General features: G+C 45.2%; 1 protein-coding gene and 1 long non-coding RNA gene across 2 annotated transcripts in view; one reads left to right on the top strand and one right to left on the bottom strand.

Annotated features, from left to right (window-relative positions):
* Positions 1–2255, top strand: part of NPEPPS (aminopeptidase puromycin sensitive) — a 78236-nt gene extending 75981 nt beyond the window's left edge. The window contains exon 22 of the mRNA XM_046675511.1: positions 732–2255. Coding sequence (XP_046531467.1) covers positions 732–884 — 153 coding nt within the window. The 3' untranslated portion in view covers positions 885–2255. The remainder of the gene's footprint in view (positions 1–731) is intronic.
* Positions 2256–5280: 3025 nt separating this feature from the next.
* On the bottom strand, positions 5281–27739 carry LOC124246515 (uncharacterized). Its single transcript, XR_006890522.1, has 2 exons — positions 27316–27739; positions 5281–5582 (listed from the first exon to the last, which is right to left on the bottom strand). It is a non-coding gene; the product is annotated as an uncharacterized LOC124246515 (long non-coding RNA).
* Between the last annotated feature and the right edge of the window lie 202 nt (positions 27740–27941).

The following is a 27941-nucleotide window of genomic DNA, read 5'->3' as shown; positions in this document are numbered from 1 at the left end:
GTCATTTCTCTCTTTTACACCTGTGATGACTAGTTCAAAGGAAAGACCCTCATCCTTTTGCTGCTTGGTATTTAAGAGTTGCTTTGTTTCCTGTGAAACCAGGTATACCTCATTAGAAAATGGTTTCTTCAACCTTTAATCAGCAAGCATTGTGATATATTATAATAAACTCATAAATAGTTTTATTATATGAAAAATGTGAGTTTGTGGAGTATTAAATTATTAGGATATAGCAGCAATTTAAGCTTCTTAGTTTTATCACCCCTTAGAAATTAAGTACTCTGTGCCAAGTATTATGCTGTTTATATGGGCTGTCTCTTTAATCTCCTGGAGTAAATATTTTCTCATATGAAAATATCTCATGAGAAAACAGAATTAGAGTGCTTCATTTACTCAAAGTCACGGGTGAGTACATGACTGAGCCTGGATTCAAGTCCCAGGCCTAATTCCAAAGCCTCGATGAACCATTGCACAAGGAGCCTAAAAGAAGGCCACAGGTTCTCTCTCTCTACTATTAGCTTTTGATTAGGTTTTAAGCGTGTGATATCTGGGGGAGAACTGTGTGCAGGGCCAAGGAGCTGCTTGTTCTTTTAGCCTGGGGGTGGCAGTAGTAAATTTTCATGAGTGAAACTCATGAATCCCTTACAGACCAGTGGGTATTTTTTCATGACCTGTGATATTAACTTGTTACTACTGCCAGTAATGATCCTACATTCTGGGTTTTATACCAGGCTTTCTTCGAGAGTCACCCAGCTCCATCAGCTGAGCGTACCATCCAGCAGTGTTGTGAAAATATCCTGCTGAATGCTGCTTGGCTAAAGCGAGATGCTGAGAGCATCCACCAGTACCTCCTTCAGCGTAAGGCCTCCCCAGCCACAGCGTGAACCCTGAGCATGCGCCGCTGCGGGTCTGCTGCTCCGCCGCAGGGACGAGGTGGAGCTCCCCAACAGCTGATTCATATGCCAAGAATTTGGAGTCTTCTTTCAACCAGTGGGGGTTGGACAATGAATGTAGTTAACTGGTTCCTGCTCACACTCCAGAATTAAATTCTATTGAAAAAGGAAAATCAGCAATTCAGCAAAAAAATAAAAATAAAAAATAAAAATGTAAATATGATAGTAATAAAATAGAGCATAACGAAACTGTGAAACTTCCTGAAGCCTTGTCAGTGGTTAAAAGTATTTAACACTCTCCTGTTAATGACAGATGTTCTGTTTTTATAACCTACCAAAAGGAAACTAGAGGCTTCTGGGGGAAGAGGGTTTTTGTGAAGTGGGTTCTCCAAGCAGCCTACAAGCCAAGGGTAGTGTCCATTGCTGGGAATGGTTGAACATGGAAGGCTGATAGCTGTATAACATAGTCAGAGTCTGTGCATAATTCCAAGTGGGTTTTATTATTTTTTTTGGCATGGGGACTGATCAGGAAGATATATTTTCCTGCATAACTCAATCTGAACCAAGGATTGTAGTTTTCCTCCTTGCCTTCCCTTTTGTGTGACCCCTTGGCCAAAAAAAAAAAAAGAAAAAACAAATGAAAAAAAAACCACCTATCCTGGTCTGGGTTTTTTCCTCCCCTTAGTTCCATCCCCAACCCCCACCCCAGATGTCCTTCTTAGAGATAAAGAAATAATAAGGAAACATCTTTTATAGCCACATTAAATAAGAGAAACTGATATACATTATTTTTTCTTTCTTTTTTAAGATGACTTTTAAGAACCCTGAAATGCATATAGGTGAGACAGTGGGAATGGAAAGGTTTTTCAGCCAGGCCTTTCTGAAGGAGCTGTTCTGCTGAAAAAGGTCTTAGCTGTCTGACAGGCCGACCGTGGAGCCTCTTTCTGACATATCGACAGTGGCTTCCCCATGCATTTGGGCGTGTAGGGAGTCAGTGGTGACTGCTGCAGGGCCTAGACGTTAGCGGTGACTGGTTACAAAACAGAGACTATGAGCCTGTGTGCCACTCTGCTTCAACAGTGTATCCTACTAACAAGCCTCACTTGCCCGTCCTGGGAGTTTTAACTCTACAGCTCATTCCTCTCCTCTCTCCCTACCTTCTTTTCTTTCTTTTTCCTTTTATTTTTCTTTAAAAAGTATTTTTTTGTGTGTAATTAACAGGAATTCATATTTGGTGTGGCTTAACTGTATTTCAGAAGGTCATCAGATTGTGAGACTGCTTCCTTGAAACATTTTTGTGCTATTGTTTTAAAAAAATAATAATTAAAAAACAGTTGGCGTTAATAAAAATGTCAATGTGAAATTGATGTCCTGATTTCTTTTATTCTCTTTGATAAGAAACTAAAAACTTTCCCATCATTCAGTAGGATTATAAGTTTTACTACCATAGGATTTTTCAAGTCTAAGAAAATTAAGTTCCTGAATTCCTAATGAATGGTTCCTAAACAGAGATCCTAAGATTCCTTCTAAATTAGTTCTGGGTTCTCAGAAATTTCTTAGATCTTCTCTGAATCCATATTCAGGAGTTAACTTGAGACTTACCAGTTCCCATTTACTGAGGCATCTTTGTCTAGGTGCCATGCTCAAGGCTGTCTGCAGGCCGTCCAGGCATGCGCCTAAGGCACCAGCAAAGCTGGGGCACCAAAAAGACTAAGAAAACTGCTTTAAGTAAAGAACTCACAGAATTTTACACTCAGATAAAGAACTCACAGAATTTTACAATCAGAAATTCTGGGCGCCAGCCTGGTGGCACAGCAGTTAAATTCGCACATTCTGCTTTGGTGGCCTGGGGTTCACTGGTTCAGATCCCGGGTGCGGACATGGCACCGCTTGGCAAGCCATGCTGTGGCAGGCGTCCCACATATGAAGTGGAGGAAGATGGGCCTGGATGTTAGCTCAGGGCCAATCTTCCTCAAAAAAATAAATAAATAAAAATTCTGGAAGGAAGTTATTTTAGTTTCGGCATATATGCAGGGTTTGTGTATAATAGTCATTTGAATTATGTTGGGGAGAGGTTGTGCTGGATATCTTCCATTTCCCTTTCAAAACTACTCTCCGTCCAGTCCTGCACCCCAGGAGGTGTTGACCCACGTGGACTGCATTAACAGGCTCCTTTGCCCTCTGACTTCAGGTTGTGTTGATCCAATTAGTGACACCCTCAGATCAAAAGGCCTGAGGAAAGGATTCTCTGAGCAGAGTGTTTATTCCCCCAGCTCCCTCATTGCCGGGTCACGTGGGTTATGTGTCCCTCTACCAAAGCCCACAACTCCTGTTAAGCAGCCCTCTCTAGCTTCTAGCCCCTTCTCCTTGCCCCTTCAAATCTAGGGACAGAAAGGACTGCTCCTTTACTAGCTCTGGATTACTCCATTATTCGTTGTTGCTTTCCCTGAACTCTGCCCATATCTTTGTAAACAGTCCCTTTATTAAACTTTCCTCAAGTTACCCAGTTTGAGCGTGTTCTCTGTTTTCTGCTAAAATCTTGACTAATTTAGGCACCATAGTCTGATGCTTTGGGTCTGTAAAGATGTTAATCCAACCTTTTCTGTATCAGATGTTTTAATTTATTGTTTGTCTTCCAAGTAGCTATCTAATAGTTAATATACTCATTTTACAGATGAGAAAGCAGGCTCAGAAAAATTAACTAAATTAGTTATACAGCAAATAACTCTCAGAACCAGTGGTCAATCCAAGCTTGCCAGTCTCCAAAACCTGTGTTATTCCCATTAATTGTCATGTCTCAGTGAGAAGATCATACAGTCAGACTGGACCCAGGCAACAGCTTTAAAGATATTTAGTAATTTTCCTTTTTCCAAATACTTCTTGGTTAAAAATTTTGGTGGAAATCAGAAGGTTGGAAAGAAAGATGAATGTGTTGATACTTCCTATAGATAATTTTATATTATTTTTTATTAGTGGGAAGCTGTAAAGTCTTTTACAACAGTGGATGGTGGTGGGTGAATTTTTAACTTGAAGTTTCTAAGGATGGATTTCAGGGCACAAGGAACTCCTTGAAATTACTTGTAAAGAATATATCTCGGGGCAGCCCCGTGGCCGAGTGATTGAGTTCTCATGCTCCGCTTCGGCGGCCCAGGGTTTCATGGGTTCGGATCCTGGGCATGGACATGGCACCGCTCATCAAGCCACGCTGGGGCTGCGTCCCACATGCCACAACTAGAAGGACCCACAACTAAAATATGCAACTATGTACGGGGGATCTTTGGGGAGAAAAAGGAAAAATAAAATCTTTTTAAAAATAATAAATAAAATAGGGGCCAGCCCGATGGCGCAGCGGTTAAGTGCGCACGTTCCCACTTCTCGGTGGCCCAGGGTTTGCCAGTTCGGATCCCCAGTGTGGACCTGGCACCACTTGGCACGCCATGCTGTGGTAGGCGTCCCACATATAAAGTAGGGGAAAATGGGCACGGATGTTAGCTCAGGGCCAGGCTTCCTCAGCAAAAAAAGAGGAGGACTGGCAGTAGTTAGCTCAGGGCTAATCTTCCTCAAAAAATAAGTAAATAAATAAATAAAATTACCTGATGAGAATTGAATCTCTTCTTACTAGATACTAGTTTTAGGATCTCAGAGTTGGGTTTTTTTTTTTTTCAAATAAGACATGATCTTATCTTTTGTGATAATGAAAAAATACTCACCCAAGATGGACCATACATTCTTGTAGCAACCCTGATGCATGCAAAGTGGTCAAGGTGTTTGGTTTCAAATGCAAGAGTATGAGAGAAGAGATCCTGGTGTTAGTAAAACATTGGGCCAAACAACTACTTTCCCGGGAAACCAAATGACAGGATTGGTCGTTGTACTAGGACGTTTGATGGCAAACATTGTGATAGATGGCAGTTTCAGAGAAAGGGAAGTCGATTGGGTTGTTACTGCCATTTGTAAAGAACTCTGATCGCTCCTCTGATTCCATCCTGGTGTCTGGCAGCTGTAGCTTTCACTGCTGAGCTTTGGTTCCAACACTGGGGTGGAATTTGCAACAGAGAAGGAACATAGCTTACTATCATAGCCTGTGCTTTCTCAGGGAGGTTGCCAGCAACTGACAGCAGACATGCGATCCACCAATTAAGATGACAACCCAGAAGAAAAAAAAATTACGTCTTGCCATGGTTTGGCTGACCATACCAGTGTGGTCCTCTGAGACATCCACCTCCCTCCCACCTCAACCAACCGTAACCTTTATCATCAATTTGACAAATTGTGCAGGTTTATTACACTGCAATTTCAATCATTGGGGTTGAAATACTAATCTTATGGATACTCTCTTCTTGGTGCTTATTAGACTTCTGAAGAAGTTGAGACGAAGAAAACAGTATACTAAATGATGGTTTAATGGGAGAAGTCTCAAGACAAGAACATAGAATACAAGATGATGGAGAGAAACAGTTTATAAGAAAAAGTACAAAACATTTAACATATTTGAGATGAATGAGGATGGATGAGATGACTGTTGCTTTCCTCACGGGTCAGTTCCCTCTTCCATCAGTGGAGCTCTTGAAAGTCGGAAGAATGTGAAGCGGTGTGGTAGGATGAAGCTAATGCTGTGGCCTTTACGAGTGGAAAGAAGTGCGGGCTCATCCTTCATTCTTACAGTGATCACAGAGTGCACAGACTCTACTGGAGAGAGCAAAACAGTACGTGGCTTACATAAGGTCTCTTGACTACCAAATCTGGTCTTCTCTTCGTACCCCTGCTGACACTGTTATTTCTTATTTTCAGCAAATGGAAGGTTTTACCTGTGTGTCCAAATACAGTAGCCACGAGCTGCTTAAGTTTAAATTAAATAAGTGTAGCTATTTAAGTTGAAATTAAATAAAAAATTAAGTTCCTCAGTTGCACTAGTCACATGTCAAGTGCTCAGTAGCCACATATGGCTGGTGGCTACTGTGTCGGACAGCACAGAGATCATATCCATCACTGAGGAAAGTTGTATTGGTCCACCCTGTTCTCTCTCTCTCTTTTTTTTTTTTTTTGGTGAGGAAGATTGCCCCTGAGCTAACATCTTTTGCTCATCTTCCTCTTTCTGCTTGAGGAAGATTGTCACTGAGCTAACATCTGTGCCAATCTTCCTCTTTTTTGTATGTGGGATACCACCACAGCATGGCTTGGTGAGCAGTGTGTAGGTCTGTGTCCTGGATGTGAACCTGCCAACCCCGCGCTGCCGAAGTGGAAAGCACAAACGTAACCACTAAGCCACCGGGCCGGCCCCAGTCCACCCTGTAGTACATCCAGCATATGCAAGTGTATTTTTTGTGTGTGGTAGAAAATAGTTACATAATATTTGTTTTTCTTTACCAACCTCATAGTAACAAGTTTCTATTCATCTAAGAAATTGTGTCACTAACCCCCATCCACTTTAAATTCAATTTCTGTTCGCAAATGTAATATATATTCATTTTGAAGGGAAAAAAAAAAAAACCTAGTGACTATCCCTTCCTATAAACCCACCTCCCAAAGACAATCCTGACTACTGGATAAGTCTAGGGAACATTCTGCCTACGTATTCTTCCAGCTGCTTTTATAATCTAGTTTATGCATTCAATTATTTCTGGTAATAAAGATACACTGTGCCCTCTTTGCTTGTTCCCCCTTGTAACAGCGCCACACATTTTTAGTCTTCTCACACAGCTGTGTGTGCCAGGCTCAGACCTGCGACCCTCCTGTCACGCTCTAAGTCATGAAGCATCGTCACCAAAGATGGCTTGAGAGCAAAGTAACAGTTGGCAAATGCACACCTTGAGAAGCGTTTCTTCCTCGTTTAGATTCATTGGTTCCTGAACGTTTTCCAGCCTGACTGCCTGATGTGAAATGCCAGTTCTGTGGAGTGCACACATTTGAGGAATGTGGCTTTAAGCTCCTGGCTCAATTAGTTTAAGTGGCTCGTGTAATGAATTCACTCCATGTTCTTTCCTCACTGGAGATGTGAACTGCACTATATTTGGAACTAACATTTGCAACCCTATACGCTGCTGCCTGGGTGTTTAGCTACACATTTTGGTTGTTGTCACCATCAACTGGATTTAGGGAGTTATATGGCGATGAATTTCACAAAGACTGGTGAGGAGAGATGCAGGTGGCTTTAAAAAAAGTGGGGGGAAAGTGCCCTTCTCGTAGATTGTGATCTGCAGGGAATTCAACTTGCCGCGGTTGTTGAACTGAGGCCGTGAGTTCCGCCCACGGGGCCTGCTTACCTGCTGAATGCCTGCTGCGCGACCTGAGCAACTGTGTCCCTTCCACTCCTGCATCTGCACCATTAATCTGGTGACTTACCTCACCGCTTCCAACAAATAAAATAAACGTGCCATCTACCTATCAATGACCCGAGTGTGCACCAGACCAAGAAACGACCTCAGGTAGGAAGAGTCTGGGCAGCTTTAAATGTCCCTGTCATCTGTGACCCACCCTTGACCACCTCAAATAGGATGCTGGGCAAAGGTTCTCACTGGGATGTGAGCATCACAGAAACAACATAAGAGGCGGGATCAGCACCTGCCTGTTCTAGTCGTTATCGCATGTGACGCAGTGGTGCTGTGCTCTAGCCTCACAACCTGCTACTTCTGATGCGGGAGGTGTGCATTTTGGTCACAAATCAAAGGAGTGGTTGTTGAAGTGTCAGAAGCTTGTCAGAAATGCTCCACAGCACTGGACTTGAGGGCAAGGTTCTGGTGCCTCAGTTCTACTGTAGGATCCAGACAGCAGACAGTGGCTACAAAAGCTTTCAGGGCAAAAGGATATTGCACTAGGCGCTGAGGCTGCAGAACCAGATTTGGTCTCTGCCTCATGGAGCTTACAATCTAGCAGGAACAAGAGATATTGAATGAGCACAGAGTAGTATAAGAGGAGCCCACTGTAGCCTGGATGTTAAGGAATTGCTTCCATGAAGAAATGTTAAACTGAGACCTGCAAGATGAGTAGCTGCTAGCCAGGCAGAGAGGAGAGAGAACGTGTTCTAGGAAGAAGACATAGCATGTGCAATGGGCCTGTGGCTGAAAAGAACCTGACCTATTTAAGGAACAAAAAGAAATCCAAAATAGCTGGACAAAGGAGAGCTCTTGGGAAAGTGGTGAAAGAAGGATGGAGAGGTAGGCAAGGGCCAGAGGAGGGAGGGACTTAGGCCACATTAAAGACACTAAGCGTTAGCTAAAGGATGTGGGAAACCATCAGTTTCCTCATCTGTAGAATGAGAATAATAATGGCTATCTGATAGAGTTTCCAAGGGACAAAATGAGAAGAATACATGAAAGGTGGTTGTAAGTTATAAAGCATTACAGGAATACTACTAATGTTATAATATTATTAGTAGTCACAGTAAGCTGCGCTACCTTCTTAAGTAATACAAGTCAGTCTCAATACAATACAAGTCTCCTTCTAAGTGGAAATATGAAATAGTTTATAAAACCCCAACTTACTCAAGGGAACTGATGGAAAGGTCATAAGTTTACTTCAGTCGAAACCTCCTGTGTGAGGTTCATGAAGCCCAAGGGTGAGCCCAGCTGTTTGGAGCAGGATCACACCATTTCTGGCCGTGTGTATTTCTCAAGGCCACACCGACTCTCCAACGCCGCCTTCAGAAAAGGTCAGTCTTCCGCCTCTTTCTCAAACCCACCGGAGCAGAACTGCTAAGACATTCTCTCCCCGTGATTTCTTCCAGCCAGACTTGGGCCCAGCATCTCCTAGGTCAGCCCTGGTAGAAGCTGCCACCATTCCAAAAAACATGACACTCCTCTGAGCTGCTCATGGCTGAAGAATTATCCCGATTAGCACCTGTATTACATTTTAGGAAAAATTCAGCACCTTTCCAGACCCGTGATGTTTTATTTTTACAATGGTTCTGTGAAGTAGGCACAGTCAAATCTCACAGAATGGATGTAAAACCTGGGGTTTAGCTCTCCAATCTGACCAGGAGGGATATACTATCGTGGAGAACTTAATGGTTCATTTTGGGCCATTTCCTATCAGCCTGCAGCACACAAAACATCACCCAAGTGCAGAAGGGCAGAGCTTTCGCACGTGTGGGCATTTGATTTAAGCCACCTTACCACAACCCTCTTCCCAGCTCTGCTGGAACAAACCAGATACACTTCTTCCCCAGACGTCACTGACTACCACAAATGCCCCACAGAACTACACACCAGAGGTTGAAAATTTGCATTTTCTCTTTGACCTCCACGATGCTTTTAAAATCTTTTTGAAATTTAAATACCAGCTTCTAAAAATCATATTTCACATAAAAATCCAGATTTCCAGCTTTTCATGAAGAGTCAGATCTAGCATAAATGTCTGGAGCTGAGTACTGACATGATCAGCATATTCTACCAGCCCCCACTCTGCCTGGATCCTTTCCGGAGGTCGTGAGACAGGCCCAGAATATCTGAGTCTGTGCACCTGGCCAAGTATTATGAATCCCGTATCCCTCCTCTGTGACCTTTTCATATGGATAAGGTTTACTCTGTTTGAACATAACTTTGGGAAGGTTTTGGAGACCTTAGTGTAGGTGAGAAAACAAGAGTTGGCCACTCCACTCCGTCTCTGACGGCTCTGAAGTTAATTATTTGCAGCTACTTCCCAAGGGTAAAGGTGAAAAGCTTTCTTCTGTCAAAGGCTTCTTTTAGGCCACTCCTTTCTATTGTCTCCTCTGTTCCATTCTGGCCCCTTCGTTCATTCATTCAAGATTCAGAACATGTAAAAAAAATATTTATGAAGGTGCGAGGACATTGGCCTCCAATCATTTTTGGAATGAGATGGAGAATTAAAAAAAATCATTACTGAGGGGCTGGCCCTGTGGCCGAGTGGTTAAGTTCGTGCGCTCCGCTGCAGGCGGCCCAGTGTTTCATTGGTTCGAATCCTGGGCGCGGACATGGCACTGCTCGTCAAACCACGCTGAGGCAGCGTCCCATATGCCACAACTGGAAGGACCTACAACGAAGAATACACAACTATGTACTGGGGGACTTTGGGGAGAAAAAGGAAAAAAAAAATTTTTTTAAATCAAAGAAAAAAATCATTACTGAAATCCCACTTCTGGGTATAAATCCAGAAGAACTGAAAGCAGGATCTCGAAGAAATATGTGTGCACCCATGTTCATAGTGGCATTATTCACAATAGCCAGAAGGTGGAAGCAACCCAAGTGTCCATTGATGGATGAATGGATAAACAAAATGTGGTACATTCATACAATGGAATATTATTCAGCGTTAAAGAGGAAGGAAATTCTGACACATGCTACAAGATGGATGAATCTTGAGGACGTTACGCTAAGTGAAATAAGCCAGTCACATAAGGGGTCCAGAGAAGTCAAATTCGTAGAGAAGGAAGCAGAGCAGTGGTTGCCAGGGCCGGGGTGAGGGAACATGGGGAGTTGTTGTTAATGGATACAGAGTTTCAGTTTTGCAAGATGAAAAAATTCTGGAGATCTGTTGCACCACAGTGTGAATACACAACACTACTGAACTATACACTTAAAAATGGTTAAGATGGTAATTTTTTCTTAACCACAATTCAAGTTTTTTTTAAAAAAGCATCACTGGGAGACTGGAGACCCGGGTTCTGCCAGAGGCTCCAACGCTGCCTTGTGTGACCTTGGGCAAGGCCCTCTCTGAAACCAGGTCCTTTTCTGCACAATGAAACGGTGGAGGAGATGACAGTAAAAACACCAACCTCGGTGGGGGGCAGAGGGACGTGACCGTGCTGTGTGAGCAACTGGACGCTCTGCAAATATTGGATGTGCTCGTCATCTTAAACTGGTTTCTGTGGAGACTCAATAAATCTTAGACTAAAAAAAAAAAAAAAAGCCAAGGTCTGTGTTAGGTGCCAGAACCTTACAGAGGAAAGAACAAGAGCCTGTCCTCGAATTGCTCACAGTCTCGTGGAAAAATAAAAAGAGAATTAGGAAAAAATTTACCATATAATGTGTTAAGGGTCAGTCTAACATATGCTGGGTTCAAATATACACAACTTAACTTCCCCATAACGGGATGAAGGTTGGGTATAAACTATGCTACGTTGTCTGGGTAAATCAAAAGTTTTCAGATCAGCAGAACACAAGTTGAAAGCTTCAGACCATCTTTTCCAGGTGTTTAGTCTATAAAAAGAAAAAAATATGCACGTGCGTGTGTGTATACTTTCATCCACTGCCTTTTGCTTAGACCCATTTTTCTTATTGATATTTTAATTCAACAATTTAGTTTATGAATATATTAATTAGCTAATTGAATTTAATTAAATCAATTCCTGTTTAACCAAAAGGGCCCCAGGATAGCTGGAACAAAGAGCTCCTGCTGGCTGGAATGTAGTCTGCAAGCAGGAAAGCCCGTGCCTGCTGGGGTTGGTGGAGTTCCATATACTCTGTTTACACAATTACACCTCTGTAAATATTATTCGCAGCCAAGCTATTTAGTCTACTACGATGAAGCTTTGTTTCTTTTTCAGTTTTTTAAAAAACTTTTCCTGGAGTTAATTATTAATGAGGACAAATCAGTTTTTATTTGCTTAGTTTTCCACGTCCCCATAATGAATTTATTCTCCACCATCACCGAAGGTATCAATTTTTCCTCTGTTCCTCTCATCTTATTTCTTGGAGACATCCCTTCTGGAGCCTTCTGTCCTCCTGGTGCAATCTTGACTGATGACTCTCTAGGCCTTCTGCCAGGCCATCTGTCACCCTGGGATTTCCCTTCATCATCATCTTGGGGCTTCTCTTCATTTCTCACCTATGTTGAATACCCTGTTTCCAGAATCACATGTCTTCCTGTTTCTTGGTTTATTCTGTCATTTTGGTGTACCACATCCTCCAATAGTTTCCTGAGAAAGGGTACACTGGTAGGAAGTAAAATTTTTAAGACTTCACATGTCTGAAAATGTGCTTACTTTATTGAATTCACAATTTGGCTATTTCGTAAAATTATAGGTCATAAATAATCTGAAAGCGTTCCTTCACTGTCTTCCAGCCTGGCTGATGGGAAGCATGGTGCCATTCTGATGGTTGTCCCTTCGAATGTGACCTGCTTTTTCTCTCTGGAAGGTTTTAGTAACCTTCCTCTCTACTCAATGATCTGAAACATAGTGATTTCTTTTTCATCCATTATGTTGGGCCCTCGGTGGGCCTCTCATTCTGGAGATCTAGGCCATTCAGTTCTGAGATGATTTCTTGAATTATTCCTTTGATGATCACTTTCCCTCTATTTTTCTCTGTTCTATTTCTCGTAACTCTTCCTAGTTGAATGTTAGTCCTTTTGGGCTACCTCTAGCTTTTAAAAATCTTTTCATGCCTATTTTCCAGCCATTTTTTTTTTAAAGATTTTATTTTTCCTTTTTCTCCCCAAAGCCCCCTGGTACATAGTTGTATATTCTTCTTTGTGGGTCCTTCCAGTTGTGGCACGTGGGACGCCGCCCCAGCATGGCTCGATGAGCTGTGCCATGTCCGCGCCCAGGACTCGAACCAATGAAACTCTGTGTCGCCTGCAGTGGAGCGCACGAACTCAACCACTCGGCCATGGGGCCAGCCCCTCCAGCCATTTTTTTTTTTTTTTAATTTTTTATTTTATTATTTTTTTTTTTAAAGATTTTATTTTTTCCTTTTTCTCCCCAAAGCCCCCCGGTACGTAGTTGTGTATTCTTCGTTGTGGGTTCTTCTAGTTGTGGCATGTGGGATGCTGCCTCAGCGTGGTCTGATGAGCAGTGCCATGTCCGCACCCAGGATTCGAACTAACGAAACACTGGGCCGCCTGCAGCGGAGCGCGTGAACTTAACCACTCGGCCACGGGGCCAGCCCCCCTCCAGCCATTTTTTTAAGGATAGTTCTTCAATTTTATCTTCTAACCCTTTGATTGAAGTTATTGGTTATCATATTTTTAAGACATGTTTTATTCCCAATGTTCTTTTTTTATAACCTCCTGTTCTTGTTTCATAGACGCAACATCTTCATATCTCTCTGAGAATATTTATCATCTTTTTTTTTTTAAGTTTAGATTTTGTTTTGTTCTGTTCTCTGTGTTGTTTCTCTATTCTCCAATTTCCCTTTTTCTTGTTTATTTGTTTGGTCTTTGTCTTTCACTTTGGAAACTTTCTTAAACTTCCTGTTGATCTTTGACAGTCCATTCATGGTTAAGACTGAGGCACTAAAATTGTCTGGAAGCTCTGCATTCATGAAACAGTGGTGGCATCACTACAGGGAGCTTTCACTGGGGACTCTCAGGCCTTGGTACCTGCAGTGGGTTGAATGGTGGCCCTCAAAAAGATATATCCACATCCTAATCCCCATAACCTATGAATGTGACCTTATTTGGAAAAAGGGTCTTTGCAAATGTAATTAAGGGTCTTGAGAGGAGACCATCCTGGATTATCTGGATGGGCCTTAAATCCGATAACAGGTGTCTATAAGACACACAGAGAGGAGAGACCCAGAGAGAGGAGGTGAAAGTACGTGAAGATGGAGGCAGATTGGCGACACAGCCACAAACCGAGGAGCAGCTGGCGCAACCAGGAGCTGGAAGAGCCCAGGAAAGGAAGCTCCCTAGAGCCCCGGAGGGAACCCCACCCTGCTGACACCTTGATTTCCAACTTCCGACATCCAGAACTGGGAGAGAATAAATTTCTTTTGTTTTAAGCCACCAAGTTTTTGGTAATTTGTGACAACAACCCTAAGAAACTAATACAGTATCCACAGGTATTTCCTCTTGGGCTGGTCAAGTTTTCCCAGCGAGAGGTCCTCTAACCTAGTGATTGAGGGCATTAGCCTGGCTGGGAGAATCTTAGGGCCACATGTGACAAGGGGGCCAGAAGGTCTCACCATTTGGTATGCAGTCTTTACTTAATTCCCTGCTTTTCAATACCGTGCAGTATCTTGTCTCTGCTAGGCTTAGCATCCCTGAGTTCAGAGTTTTTCTAGATTAACCTTTTAAGAAGGTGTATTACTCATAGTTTTTTTTTTTATTTTCTATATTTCCTGATGCACTGACATCTTGGGGCCTTGCTGACCCTGGAGAGACTGCCTCTCCCAGGACTAGCCAATTCTTAGATAAACTACCCACCTGCCAGTGCACCTTTTCTATGCAAACCAACCAATGAAAGCCCTTTCCCCAACCACCTGCTTTATCAGGCTCTCACCGGCTCTCACTCTCAGGTCACTTCTTCTGCCCTAGGGCCAAAGGACCAGATAATTAGGGACAGTCCCTATGCCGCAGAGTCCATGAAATTAAACTAGTCAATCTTAAGCCTGCTGATCCTGCCTCACACGTTCCTTCCTGTGAAACCACAATAAAGGCTCTGGCCACGTTGTATATCCATACAATGGAATACAACGAAAAGGAATGAACTATTGACATGTGTGGCATCGTCGATGGATCTCCAAAGTATGCTGAGCAAAAGAAGCTAGGCACAAAAGACTATATACTACATGATTTTAATTATCTAAAATTCTAAAAAACGCAAAATAAAATGTCAGAAAGCAGACTGTGGTTGACGGATGGAGGGTTGACTGCAAAGGGGCATAAGTTGTGGTGCTGGTAACTAGTTCTCAAAAAAAAAAAAGCCCAATTTCTGGCACTTTCCTTATTTCCGTGGTGTAGACACTCCCACCACGGCCACTTGTGAGCTACTAATGTGACATGACTAAACACAGATTTGAGAAGAGACGTATGTAATTGGCTCTCCTGAGCTGGCGCCAGGATGCTGACCAGCTTCAGCACATCACTGCGGAAAGGAACGAAGGGGATATTCTATGTCTTGATTGTGTTGGTGGTAGCACAGATTTATACTTTTGTCAGAGCTTATCAAACTCTACCCTTAAAATGGGTGCACTTTATTGCACGTAAATTCTCCTTCAAAAAAATATTAGCAACAACCAAAATGCCCAATAAAAACGAACTGGTTCTGTTAGCTTACTGTCTGTCCTCTTGATGGAATACGATTTAGCCATTCGAAGAATTTAGAAGATTTTAGCAACATGGCAAAGTAATTTGCTCTATCACATTTTGTGAAAAAGGCAGAATAGGAAATTTTATTTTTACCATGTGGTTCGCCTATGCAAATTCTGTAGGCAGATGGACAATGTCTGGCTTTTTTTTTCATGAGTTGATGTTTTTCTTTGTATTTAAAAGCAATGGCAGGGCTGGCCCTGTGGCGTAGTGGTTAAGTTCACATGATCTGCTTCGCCGGCTCAGGTTTTGTGGGTTCGGATCCCGGGTGCGGACATACACGCTGCTTATCAAGCCTACCTGTGGCAGCATCCTGCATAAAACATAGAGGAAGAATGGCATGGATGTTAGCTCAGGGACAATCTTCCTCAGCAAAATAAAGAAGTAAATAAAAGCAGTAGAGAGTCAGCCCTGCTGGCCTAGCAGTTAAAGTTCAGCGCGCTCTGCTTTGGTGGCCCAGGTTTGGTTCCTGGGCAAGGAACCACATCACTTGTCTGTCAGTAGCCATGCTGTGGTGGCAGCTCACATAGAAGAACCAGAAGGACTTACAACTAAAATATACAACTATGTACTGGGGCTTTGGGGAGGGAAAAAAATAGAGAGAGAAGAGTGGCCACAGATGATAGCTTAGGACAAATCTTTCCCAGGAAGTTAAAAAAAAAAGCGGTAGGTAGGAAAATGGTTGAGAGCCCAGAACCTGCAGCTGGACTGCCTGGGTTAGGGTTCAAATCCCAGGTGTCACTTCCCAGGTGAGTGGTCTTGAGCAACTAATCTAACCTTTTTGAGTCTTTAATTTCTCAGCTGTAGCAAGGGCATAACACCAGCACCCATCTCACAGGGATGCTGTGAGGATTGAATGAGCTAATACGCGTAAAGAGCTTAGAACAGTACAAAGAGTAAGGGCTTTATAAATATTAGCTATTATTTTCATGAGGCAATGACACTGTTTGGATGATAAAAATGCTTACTATGTGCGATGCATTTTAGGGGATACAGGAATTTACAAGACGTGGCCTCCAACCTCGAGGAGCCTAGCGGTGCTTCTCAACTGCAGGGGGTGAGGGAGTGATTTTTTCCACCAGGGGACGTTTAGCAAAGTCTGGAGATATCTTTGATTGTCACAACTTGAGAGGGGTGTGCTGCTGGCGTCTGGTGGGTAGAGGGCAAGGATTCTCCTAAAAAATCCTGCAAAGCACAGAACGGCCTCCCCTCCCCCCACAACAAAGAAGTATTTGGTCCAAAATACGAAGAGTGCTGAGGCTGAGAAGCACTGAGTTATAGTCTAACAGGAGAAAAAGATATGTGTGTGCACACCAAGTGCGCAAATGTGAGATAACAGAGAATATATATATTGGTCTCTGCCCCTGGTTCCTGGCACAGAGCTCCTAAGACCCCTGTAAATTCCTAAGTGATAAGAGTACTGGGAGCATCTTTTGTCCAATGAGGCGACTCTGGTGGGCTCCTGGATGGAGGGTGGTCACCAGAAAGACCAAGCCATAATTAGAAGCTTGGAATTTTCAGCACTGCTCCACTCTCCCCTTCTCATGGAGAGGGGATAGGGGCTGGAAATGGAGCCAATAACTGATCATGGCTACATGAGGAAGCCTCTATTAAAAGCCCAAGAGTAGGGGGTTGGGGAAGCTTCCAGGTGAGTGAGCACATCCATGAACCGGGGTGGGGGGGGGGGAGTGCTGCACCCCAGCTCTACGGGTGATGTGGATTAAGGCTGCCCCAGCTAGAGAAGCCCAAGGTGACCTGGCCTACATGCCAAACTATATGACCCAGTGGACTTTTTTTATGGTATGAATTAGGACCGCCCCAGGGAGAGAAGCCCAGGGCATCCTCACCTACATGCCGATCTATATGGCCAGATTCGTATCTAAAGTTATATGACCGCACAATAACCAGACCCCATCTGCACTGAAATCATTTAATGACTTTTTACATCATCTTTTCTTTTCTCCAGTAAAAATAAGTCACGTACCCATGCCTTATAAAATTAGCCCTAACCCTCAACTCGGGGCAGCAGCAGGAGCTCTGCCTGCCCATGGGTCCTGTCCCCATGCCAGCGGGGGCAGCAGCAGGAGCTCTGCCTGCCCATGGGTCCTGTCCCCATGCTATTCCACACTATTCTCTAAATAAAAGAGCACTACTGCCAGATCTTGAGAGTCTAAGAAATCTTTCTTTCGACTCCTCGGCTCACCGACCCTGCATCACGGGGACAGAAGCTCCTGCACTCAGGACCCTCCCGGACTTCGCCTTCTGTGTTTCTTCATCTGGCTGGTCACCTGCATCCTTTATCATGTCCTTCAATAAACTGGTAAATTCTAAGGAAGTGCTTCCCTGAGTTCTGTGGGCCACTCTAGCAAATTAATGGATCCCATGGACGGGGTCACGGGAACCTCCAATGTGTAGCCATGTAGGACGGAAGATAGGGGTAGCCTGGTGGCCTACTACTCGGTATTGGCATCTGAAGTGGGGGGCAGTCTCGGGGGACTACGCCCTTAACCTGTGGGAACTGACGCTCCCTCCAAGGAGTACGTCAGACTTGAGTTAAATCGCAGAACATTCGGCGGGTGTCAGAGAATTGTTGGTGGGGGAAAACCCCACACATCTGGGGTCAGAAGTGTTGTGAGTGTGGTGGTAGTGTAAGGATAAAGGAGACTCACAGGAGGGAAAGAGCTTTGCTTTCCCCCAAACAACAAAGCAGACCACTGAGAGTGAGTGTGTACTCAATGAAAGAAAGGGAGAAAGAACAGGAAGATTAGGAGAGCAGTGGCTCGGAGGACAGGATTCCGTCACCGCTGGCCAGGAAGACGGGCCTCAGGGAGCTTCCGGCTTTGCGACCTAGTGGGCACACTTCAGTGATTTTCAATCTTTAGCTGATTCTATTGGTACTTTTTAAAAAACTTAAGTCAAAGTGAAAAGGCTTCACTTCCTTCTGCTTTGCACTCCCAGCGTGAAAACCCATTCAGAGCCGGTTTAAATATGTTTAGTTCATGCTGTTTTTTAACGCAAACTGATAAAGAGTTGAACCAATTTAAAACTCTTAAAAGTACATTTTTGGGGGAGGGTGACCAAAAGTGTTACACACTAATACTCCACTTTTCATTTAAAATTGAACTATGTTGGGAAAAATATGCCAGTATTTTAAATGGTGGGTATAATTTGGGAACCGGTGATTTCTGCTTTTTAACTCTTGATGCCTTTCAAAATTTCTCCGTTGAGGAGTATATGTGACTTTGATAATTAGAAAAAGAACGAAGAAAAGGAATAAAGGAGGATTGAAAGAATGACAGGAGCAAACGGCCGAGGGCGTCTGCTGTGTGTGCAGGCTCTCTGGCAAGCATGGGAGGTGGCGGGGTGCGAGGAATTAAATAATTTGCTCCACTTCCATCACGTCTCTGAGGCCCTCCTAACTCGGGGTGCAGCAAGCTTTGCTCTACATTCTTGCTTTTCCCCTTCTTCTTCTTCCTTCTGTGTCCCCAGTACTGAGTCCCTTTCTGCTTTTAGGGGGTGAAGGGGAAACAAGAAAAAATCATCACCTATTTTCAGAAAAGTACCCATAGAGGCTTGGTGGTGCCAGGTGCTGCAGGCTCCTTGCCCTTGAACTAACAAATCCTTCTTCAAACTTTCTCCCTACCACTTTCCCTTGACTTTAAAAAATTAATTTTTAAAATATTTTTTCTGATCAGAAAAGTAATACCAGGGCCGGCCCGGTGCCGCAGCGGTTAAGTGCGCACGTTCTGCTTTGGCAGCCCGGGGGTCACCGGTTCGGATCCCGGGTGCGGACATGGCACCGCTTGGCAAGCCACGCTGTGGTAGGCGTCCCACATGTAAAGTAGAGGAAGATGGGTACGGATGTTAGCTCAGGGCCAGTCTTCCTCAGCAAAAAGAGGATTGGCAGCAGATATTAGCTCACGGCTAATCGTCCTCAAGAAAAAAAAAAGTAATACCCGTTCATTGAAGAAAAACTGGGATACACAGAGAAGAACCAAAAAAGAACATAAAATCATCTGTAATCCCGCCATCCGGAGACAGTTATTATTAACATTTGGTTTCCACACTCCCAGTCTTTTTCCTATTCCTGGATACACAGATATAACAGATGCTCCTCTTCTTTGAACAAAACAGGACATCTACATGCAATCTGCAAAACTTTTTTATTGAGGTATATCATACCTATAGTCGAGTGCACAAAATGCATGAATCTTAAGGGTGCAGCTTGATGAATTTTTAACATAAGCACCTACAATTATTATAACTTGCTTTCTGTCTTTGGCAGTCTATTATGAGAATTTTCTACATGATTAGGTGATCTACAGCATAATTTTTTTTCCAGTCTTTTTTTTTCTTCTTCTTCTTCACCCAAAGCCCCCTGGTACATAGTTGTATATTTTTAGTTGTGGGTCCTTCTGGTTGTGGCACGTGAGACGCCACCTCAGCGTGGCTTGATGAGCAGTGTCATGTCCATACCTAGGATTCGAACTGGCAAAACCCTGGGCCGCCGAAGCAGAGCACAGGAACTTAACCACTCGGCCACAGGGCTGGCCCCTACAGCATGATTTTTAATGGCTAACTACAATTATAACAGTTCATCAGACCAATGTATTATAACTTAACCTACTATTGTTAGATATTTAGGTTGATTCTAGCTGTTAACTATTGCGTTAGTTTCTTAATGCTGCTGTAACAAATTACTATGACCTTAGTGGCTTAAAGCAACATGAATTTACTCCCTCATAGCTCTGGAAGTTAGGAGTCTAAAATGGGTGGGCAGCGGGGCCGGCTCAATAGCGCAGCGGTTAAGTGCGCACATTCTGCTTCAGCAGCCCAGGGTTCACCAGTTCAGATCCCGGGTGCGGACATAGCACGGCTTGGCAAGCCATGCTGTGGTAGGCATCCCACATGTAAAGTAGAGGAAGATGGGCATGGATGTTAGCTCAGGGCCAGTCTTCCTCAGCAAAAAGAGGATTGGCAGCAGTTAGCTCAGGGCTAATCTTCCTCAAAACAACAACAAAACAAATAAATTTTAAAAAACCAAAAAAATAAAATGGGTTGGCAGAGCTGTGTTCCTTCTGGAGGTTTTCGGGGAGAATCTGTTCCTTGCCTTTTCGTTTCCAGAGGTTGCTGACATTCCCTGGTTCCATCTCTCTCCGGCCTCATCACGTTGCCTTCTCTCTCATTCTCCCCCCTCCCTCTTATAAGGACCTTTTTGATTATCGGGCCCATCCAGATAATCCAAGCAAATCTCCCCATCTCAAAATTCTCAGTTCAGCCACATCTGCAAAGTCCCTTTGGCCCCGTAAAGTAACACATTCTCAGGTCCAGGGAATTAGCACGTGGGCATCTTTGGGGGAACATTATTCCGACTCTGTTGTTAGCGCCCTGGAGCCCATTCTGACTCCTGGTGACCCTGTGGGCAGCAGAGCAGAACCCTGCCTGGGCTTTTTGCGTCACCCTCTCCCCTTCTGGCGCTCTATCAGACAATGCTCCGCCGCCATTCATGGGGCTTTTGTGGCCACTTTTTACAGAAGTGGGTGTCCAGGCCCTTCTTCCTAGTCGGTCTGGTCTGGAAGCTGCGCTGAAAACTGTCCACCACGGGTGACCCTGCTGGTATTTGAAACACCGGTGGCAGAGCTTCCAGCATCACAGCAACACGCAGCCACCTCGGTATGACAGCCGGCAGGCAAGCGATGTGGTTCCCTGAGCGGGAAACGAACGCCGGCCGGAGCGGTGAGAGCGCTGAACCTTCTGCTAGACCCCCGGGGCTGGCTTCCGCCTGCCACAGCTACGCCGACTACCACTCTGAGCAGTCCACGCTCCCACCTCTTTTCCTGCCTCTGCTCTTCCTCCTCTTCTCCCTCTCACCCTTATTGCTGGCTGGTTTAGAACCCCATCTCCATTCCTGACTGGCAATGGATTTAGCTCAGGGCCAATCTTCCTCACCAAACAAAAGAAAAGAGGCTGTTAGCTCAGGACTGGTCTTCCTCAAGCAAGCAAAAAACAAAGGGCCAGCCTGCTGGCATAGTGTTAACTTTGTGTGCTCCACTTCAGCAGTCCAGGGTTAGTGGGTCCAGATCCCAGGTGCAGACCTACACACTGCTCATCAAGCCATGCTGTGGAGGCATCCCACATACAAAATAGAGAAAGATTGGTACAGATATTAGCTCAGTGACAATCTTCCACAAAAAAAAAAAAAAAAAAAAGAGGAGGATTGGCAACGGATGTTAGCTCAGGGCAAATCTTCCTCAGCAAAAGAAAAAAGAGTCAAAAACAAACACAAAAAACCAAATGTTTCTAAAACTAGATTCACAACCTCTCCCCTAACCTCTATCCCACCTTCCTGCACCTTTTCTTATTTATTTTTATTTTGACATTTTAAAAAAATTTTATTGAGGTTGTATTGGTTTATAACTTTGTGTAATTTCAGGTGTACCTTATTATATACCAGTTTCTGTATAGACTGCATCATGCTCACCACCAATACTCTAGTTTTTGTCCATCACCATACATATGTGCCCCTTTACCGCTTTTGCCCAACCCCCCAGCCCCTCCCCTCTGGTAACCAGTGATCTGTGCTCCTTATCCATGATTTTGTTTTCCACATATGAGTGAAATCATATGCAGCACCTTGTTTTCAAAATGGCCCACTCTCAAACACTTAAGATACAGACCTAGGACTCACTTGTCATTCTTCCCTCTCCTCTGTACCTAATCAGCCACTAAATCCCATCAATTATTTTGGGACTTGGCTTTCCTCCAATATTATCACCTAATATCTTGACTGTTGCTAAAGTGTATAATCAGAAGGCTTTCTCCCATTCAAATCATACTCTGTAGGAGTGGATTATCCTCTCCTCCAGGAAGCCCTCTGTGACTGCCCCTTCCTGGGATACCATCTCCCCCTCTAGAGGAAGTAACCCATAATTAAGTGTCCACTATGTGTTCAGCTTTTTCAAGTATTTTATTTTTTGCTGAGGAAGATTGTCCCTGAGCTAACATCTGTGCCAATCTTCCTCTATTTTGTTTGTGGGAGGCCGCCACAGGTTGGCTGCTGACAAGCGGTGTAGGTCTGCACCCAGGAAACAAACCTGCACCACTGAAGTGGAGCATGCTGAACTAAACTGCTAGACCATGGGGCTGGCCCCTTTTTCAAGCATTTTAAAATCTGATCTTAGGGGCCGGCCTGGTGGCGCAGCACTTAAGTGCACACGTTCTGCTTTGACAGCCTGGGGTTCGCCGGTTCAGATCCCGGGTGGGGACATGGCACTGCTTGGCAAGCCATGCTGTTGCAGGCAACCCACGTATAAAGCAGAGGAAGATGGGCACGGATGATAGCTCAGGGCCAGTTTTCCTCAGCAAAAAGAGGAGGATTGGCAGCAGATGTTAGCTCAGGGCTAACCTTCCTCAAAAAAAAAAAAAAAATTCCAAAAAAAATTTGATCTTAAAAGTATGGTTTTAATGTTTACAGATGAGGAAACTGAGAGGCAAAGTAACTTATGCAAGGTAATAGAGTAACAGATGGCAGGACAGGAACCCTTCCTGGTCTGACTGACTCCAATGCCAAGCTTTTTGTCTCTATTCCACATGGTCTCCCTAGAGTTAATGCCAGTGGTCCCAAACCGTGGCTGTTCATTAAAACCACCAGGAGCACTGATTCTGAAGGCCCACACCAGAGCTACCAGGAAGACTCTGAAGGTGGGGCCCCAAAATCTATTTTCCAAAATTCCTATACTCTTCATTTGACATACATTCTTTGTTACTTATTACTAATTAGTATGTTCAAAACATCTGGTTTATTCACAACTTCGACTAGGACAGGAAATACTGTCCTGCCCACCCTTGTGACCCACCCGGGACCTTTACAGAGCAGGCACTCGCAAACATTTGTTGGCTGTTTAAATGCTGAACTGTGAGGTACACTGTGAGCTACACTGTTACAAGAGTGCAGACAATAACAACAACAGTGTAACAGCCAGCACTTCCTGAACCTTCCTCAGATGCCAGGCCCCCGTGCTAACTTCTGAGGACTTCGCAATCACCCTACGAGGCAAGATCAGGACACGATTTGCAGAGCCCCTTGTTAAAAAATCATCCAGCATTTCAACATGGCGACAGCAGAGCATTAAACCAAGCGAGGCCAGCCCCTCTAAGTGCCTGCGTGACCCTGCAGCTCTCGCACTTACGAAGCCAACCCCCGGTGGGATTACTACCCCTATTTTACAGAAGAGGAAATTGAGACACAGAGGCATGAAACAAGCATTCCCAAGGTCACCCTGTGCCACCCTGGTCAGAGAGGGCGTCGCTGCAAAGCCCTCCAGTCCCTCAAAGTCCGCCTCAAATCCACCCTCGTCTACCCAATGTTCTCATAACTAAGGAAGGAAAAAAGAAATCTCTCTTTGTCCTCTCGAATTTTAGCTCCATGACAGCATTTGACTTGTACCTTTCTTATGGCCTTTATCATATTCTCATGTTATACTCGAAATGCCCTAGTGGGGGGAGACATCCAATAAGTTAACATAGTTGAATGAACAAATGAACAAGAGTACAACCTTGAAGACAGAGAAGGACAAGGAGGGAATTCTAGGCAGGGGACAGGCCAGGACAGGGACGAGCACCGCTGTAGGACACAGGGAGACGGTTGGCTTGACTGCAGCAGAGGTACTTGTGGGGGCTGGTGTGGATAAGACTGGAAAAGAAGGTGAATTAAGCTATAAAGTGCCTTTAACAAAGCTAGACAGTCACTTCGTGCAGGCCATAAGGACATGTCACATGTGTAGTTATGTACGCTTCAACCATTTCACAAATATTTCACACCCACTATGCGTGAGGCACAATTTTAAGCAACAAACAAGACAGACAAGATCCTTGCTCTCATGGAACTTGCATTTTAGTGGGGGCAGGGACAGACAGCACAAAAAAGATAATTTCAGGTATTGAGAAGTGTTCTGAAGATAATAGGATAAGGCCCTGTCATAAAGAGATTCTGTGGAGGGCCCGTCCCCATGGCCTAGTGGCTAAGTTCAGCACGCTCTGTTTCAGCGGCCCGGGTTCAGTTCCTGGGTGCGGACCTGCACTGCTCTATTAGCGGCCATGCTGTGCTGGCAGCCCATATACTAAAAGATAGAGGAAGATTGGAATGGATGTTAGCTCAGGACAAATCTTCCTCAGCCAAGAAATAAAAAAAAAGAGTATCTGTGGAAACGACCTTAGATAGGGTGGTCAGGGAAGGCCTCTCTGAAGAAGTGACATCTCAACCAAGGTAGGAATAATAGGAAGGAACAGCCAACGCCAAGGTCCCCAGACACACAGATCATGCTGTGTTCTAGGAACAGAAAGAAGGCAGGAGCCTAGTGTGAAGAGAAGGGCTGGGGAGATGAGAAAATTGTTTGATGATCACAGTCTTTCTGCTTCTGAGGGTTGAAGATCAAAGAGCCACGTCTCAGCCGCTTTTCTGCGAACATTCTCTGTCCTAAGCTATTTGGGAGAAGTGTGGAAGTTGGAAACAGCGATGAAGCTTGCCCCACTACCAAGCAGGGGCTCTCAGTCCTCCAGACGTCACATTTGCCTCCACCCCTCCTCACTGTTGGCGAGGCCGAGGCCGGCTCTGCTTGGGCAGAAGGGGCACAGGGCCACAGCCTCCCCTCGCAGCCAGTCTTCTCACACGTATGCGCTGTGGGGTGTTGGGGGGCTGGGTGGGGAATCGCCAACTGATCCGTCCATCACGAATTCACGTGCTTCACAGACTATGGTGAGCATCTCGGGGCACGAGACACCTGTACCGAGCACCTTGGAGGGGCTCCCGTTTATGCTCAGACCACCCAATGGTGCAGCACAGATGCTCCCCTTTCACAGACGCAAAAGGTCAAGGAACTCGTTCAGGCTCCTACAGCAGGAAGCGGCGGAGTAAGAGAACTCTGTGTTTCTTTTTAATTTCAGAATTTGTTCACTGGACATGAACATTCCTGACATTCAAAAAGTCATAGAGAAAACATATTAAAACCTGCATCCTCCATACACAACTCAAGAAATACAGCTCGGAGGGGCTGGCCCCGTGGCCGAGTGGTTAAGTTCGCGCGCTCAGCTGCAGGCAGCCCAGTGTTTCGTTGGTTCGAATCCTGGGCGCAGACATAGCACTGCTCATCAAACCATGCTAAGGCAGCGTCCCACATGCCACAACTAGAAGGACCCACAATGAAGAATATACAACTATGTACCGGGGGGCTTTGGGGGAAAAAGGAAAAAATAAAATCTTTTAAAAAAAAAAGAAAAGAAAAGAAACACAGCTCGTACCTCCCCCCGTTCCACTAAACCATGTGGCCTCCAATTCCTCCCACCTGGGAAACACTGCACATGGCATCACCATCCACTCCCCAGTGCAAGCCAGAAATCCAGCAGGCACCAGGGACCCCTCCCTCTTCTGCCAATCAATTACCAAGTTCAATTAATTTTGATACCTGTTTCTACTACCTTTACCCTTCTCCTTTCTACAATATCATCTCTTTTCAGGGTTACTGCAATGGCCTCCTAACTGGATTCCCTGCATCTACGCTTCCCTTTTTCCAGCCTAATCTCCACATTACAACCACCAACCTTCTCAAAACCTTTGAAGAGCTGCCCTTTGCTCTTAGGATACTGATAAAATCATTTGCATGGCACACAAGGTTTCATATGGTCTTTCTCCTACTCAACACTCTAGCTTTATCTCATTCCCTCATTCTCTGTGTTTTGGGGGTACTGACCCTCTTACAGTTCCTGACAATCCCCAAGCTCCCACCTACCACAGGGCTTTTGCACATGCTGCTCCTCCCTTCTCCACCTGAATAAGTCTCTTCCCTTTCTCAGGTAAGCTTTCCAAGTCCCCTGAGTCATTCTCTGGCATCTGTCACTTTTACAATTCACATTTGTTTGTGAGATTAATTGATTAAAGGCTTTCTTCCCTAATAGGCTAAGGACCAAGAACCACTCAGTGAGTACAAAATACACACTAAATAGATAATAGCCAATATATATATAAGATGCCAAGCAGTGTTCCTAGTCCTTAACATGTAATTAACTCACTTAAGACCTTGCAGAAGCCCTATATGAAACAGGGACAATTATTAGCCTGATTTTACATACAAGCAAAGTCAGTCACACAAGCTAAGAGGCAGAGCTGGGAGACGAACTCAGGCGTGTTTCTGGAGCGTGTATGCTAAATACGTTATGACGCCTCACTACCACCTGCTGAGGACAGGCTAGTGTTGAGTGCTTTGGATAGGGACTAGACAGCACCAGTAGTAACCTAGTTCAACTAAAAAGTCACTTCATTCGGCTTTTGGTAAGGATCTTATGTTTGACTGGAACTTTGCTGCAAAATATTTATCTTCCCAGCATCTTATTCCAGCTACTTTAAACATCCATTTGCCCTCACTGGGATCATTGTGACTGATGCTGAGCGGAGCGGGGGGCTCAGCACACTGTTAGGGAGCAGGGGAAGCTGGCTTGGAGTGAGACAAAATTATGGATCATCTGTAGCATGGGTAATCCGTATAAGGACTATTCAAAGATTTTCAAGGATGTCATCTCACTTAACCTTCATCGATTCCCCATAAAGTCACACACACGGGGCAGTTCTTCCTCAGTTAATAGATGAAGCAAAAGGCTGCGGTTAGGAGGACTGCTAAGCCGTAGGAAATCAACCAGTCACGGGATAAGGGGAGGAATGGTGTCCCCACACTTCCAGCTTCAGAACTGCAAAGGGATCTCGAGCAGAGAAAGACCCCTTCTGTCTCTTTTAAGGACTGAAGGTAGTTGGCCCAGCTTTCCTAATTCTCGGGGGGAACCTCTGCGAGAGGACAGGCTTCCTCCTAGTATGACTAGAATAGGGCAATTATTCCACAAGCTCAAGCTACATGGTAAAGAGCTCTATACGCTAGCTACATCCAATTAACCCTAGATCAACAGGATGAAAACGTAATAATTCAGGAAATTCTTCACGGGGAGCCCATGTACCAACGTCAGGGGAAGTCAAACCGTATGCACATTTTCTTTCTGTGCATTTTGCTCAGGAAAAGCCTTCAATAGCTTCCTCCAGGGCTCAGAACTAAATAAGGCTAAGAACCGCGATCCTTTATGTCCGTACGCATTCTTTTTGGCTCACGGTTGTGCCTCTATAGGGGCACCTTCGCAGGATGAAACATTTCTATTCCTTCAAGCACCTGGTAGCTACGGATGGGGGGTGGTCTAAGAGGAATCCAAATGCCCATCCCACGTGAGTTAGACCTTAAAACAGCACAGGCCTCAAACCCTATAAATAGATCTAAGAGAACTGCATTAGCATTCACCTCCTTGGAGAGGCAGCTGCGTTTAAGGCCAAGGGCGGTCAGGAGCGCTTGAGTCCAGTCCAGCCCAGGCCACTAACCGCCTGTGTAACCTTGCACAAGTTGCATACCCTCTCTGGGCTTCAGTTTCCACATCTGCAAATTGGAAGTTGAACCGCATGGTCTTCAAGGTCCTTCCCAGCCGAGAGCCTGGTACCGAGTAGGCCTAACCATTAAAGCAGCTTCCTGTGGGCGCGGTGCAGCGCTTTAACGGTCCCCCCTCCCCCGCTTGGGCCCGCGAAACCTTCTCCAACACGCCCCTCCGGGTGACGGCGCTTCCCCAACCGCAGCCCGCGCACGGCTCCGCCCCTTCCCGGAGGCGTCCCAGCGTGCCCCGCGCCGGGCCCCGAAAGCGGCGGGGCGCCTCCCGCCTTCCCGCGGCCCCGACCCCGAACGCCTCTCCCCAGTTCTCCCGGGCGCCCTATCCCATCAACGTCTAGGATCGCAGCCAATCACGCGGGCTCAGAGTCTCGCCTCCGGTCCAGCCTCCTTCCAGCGCTCAGCCGGTCTGAGCTCAAGGCCTTTACCAGGCCAGTCCAATCAGCGGCCGGCTCTCGCCTACCCCACCCCAACCTCCCTCCCCTCGGCCAATCCGCACGCCCCATTCCGCTGCCCGCCCAGCCAACCCGGGCCTTGAAAGCGGCGGGCGAATCGGCGCAGGGCGGCCCTTCAACGCTGCCCGCCCGGCCAATTGGGG

The sequence above is a fragment of the Equus quagga genome, chromosome 11 (genome assembly GCF_021613505.1).
Source record: "Equus quagga isolate Etosha38 chromosome 11, UCLA_HA_Equagga_1.0, whole genome shotgun sequence".
Taxonomy (NCBI): domain Eukaryota; kingdom Metazoa; phylum Chordata; class Mammalia; order Perissodactyla; family Equidae; genus Equus; species Equus quagga.
Note: the sequence above shows the minus strand (reverse complement) of the source record. Positions and strands in the feature narration are given on the sequence as shown.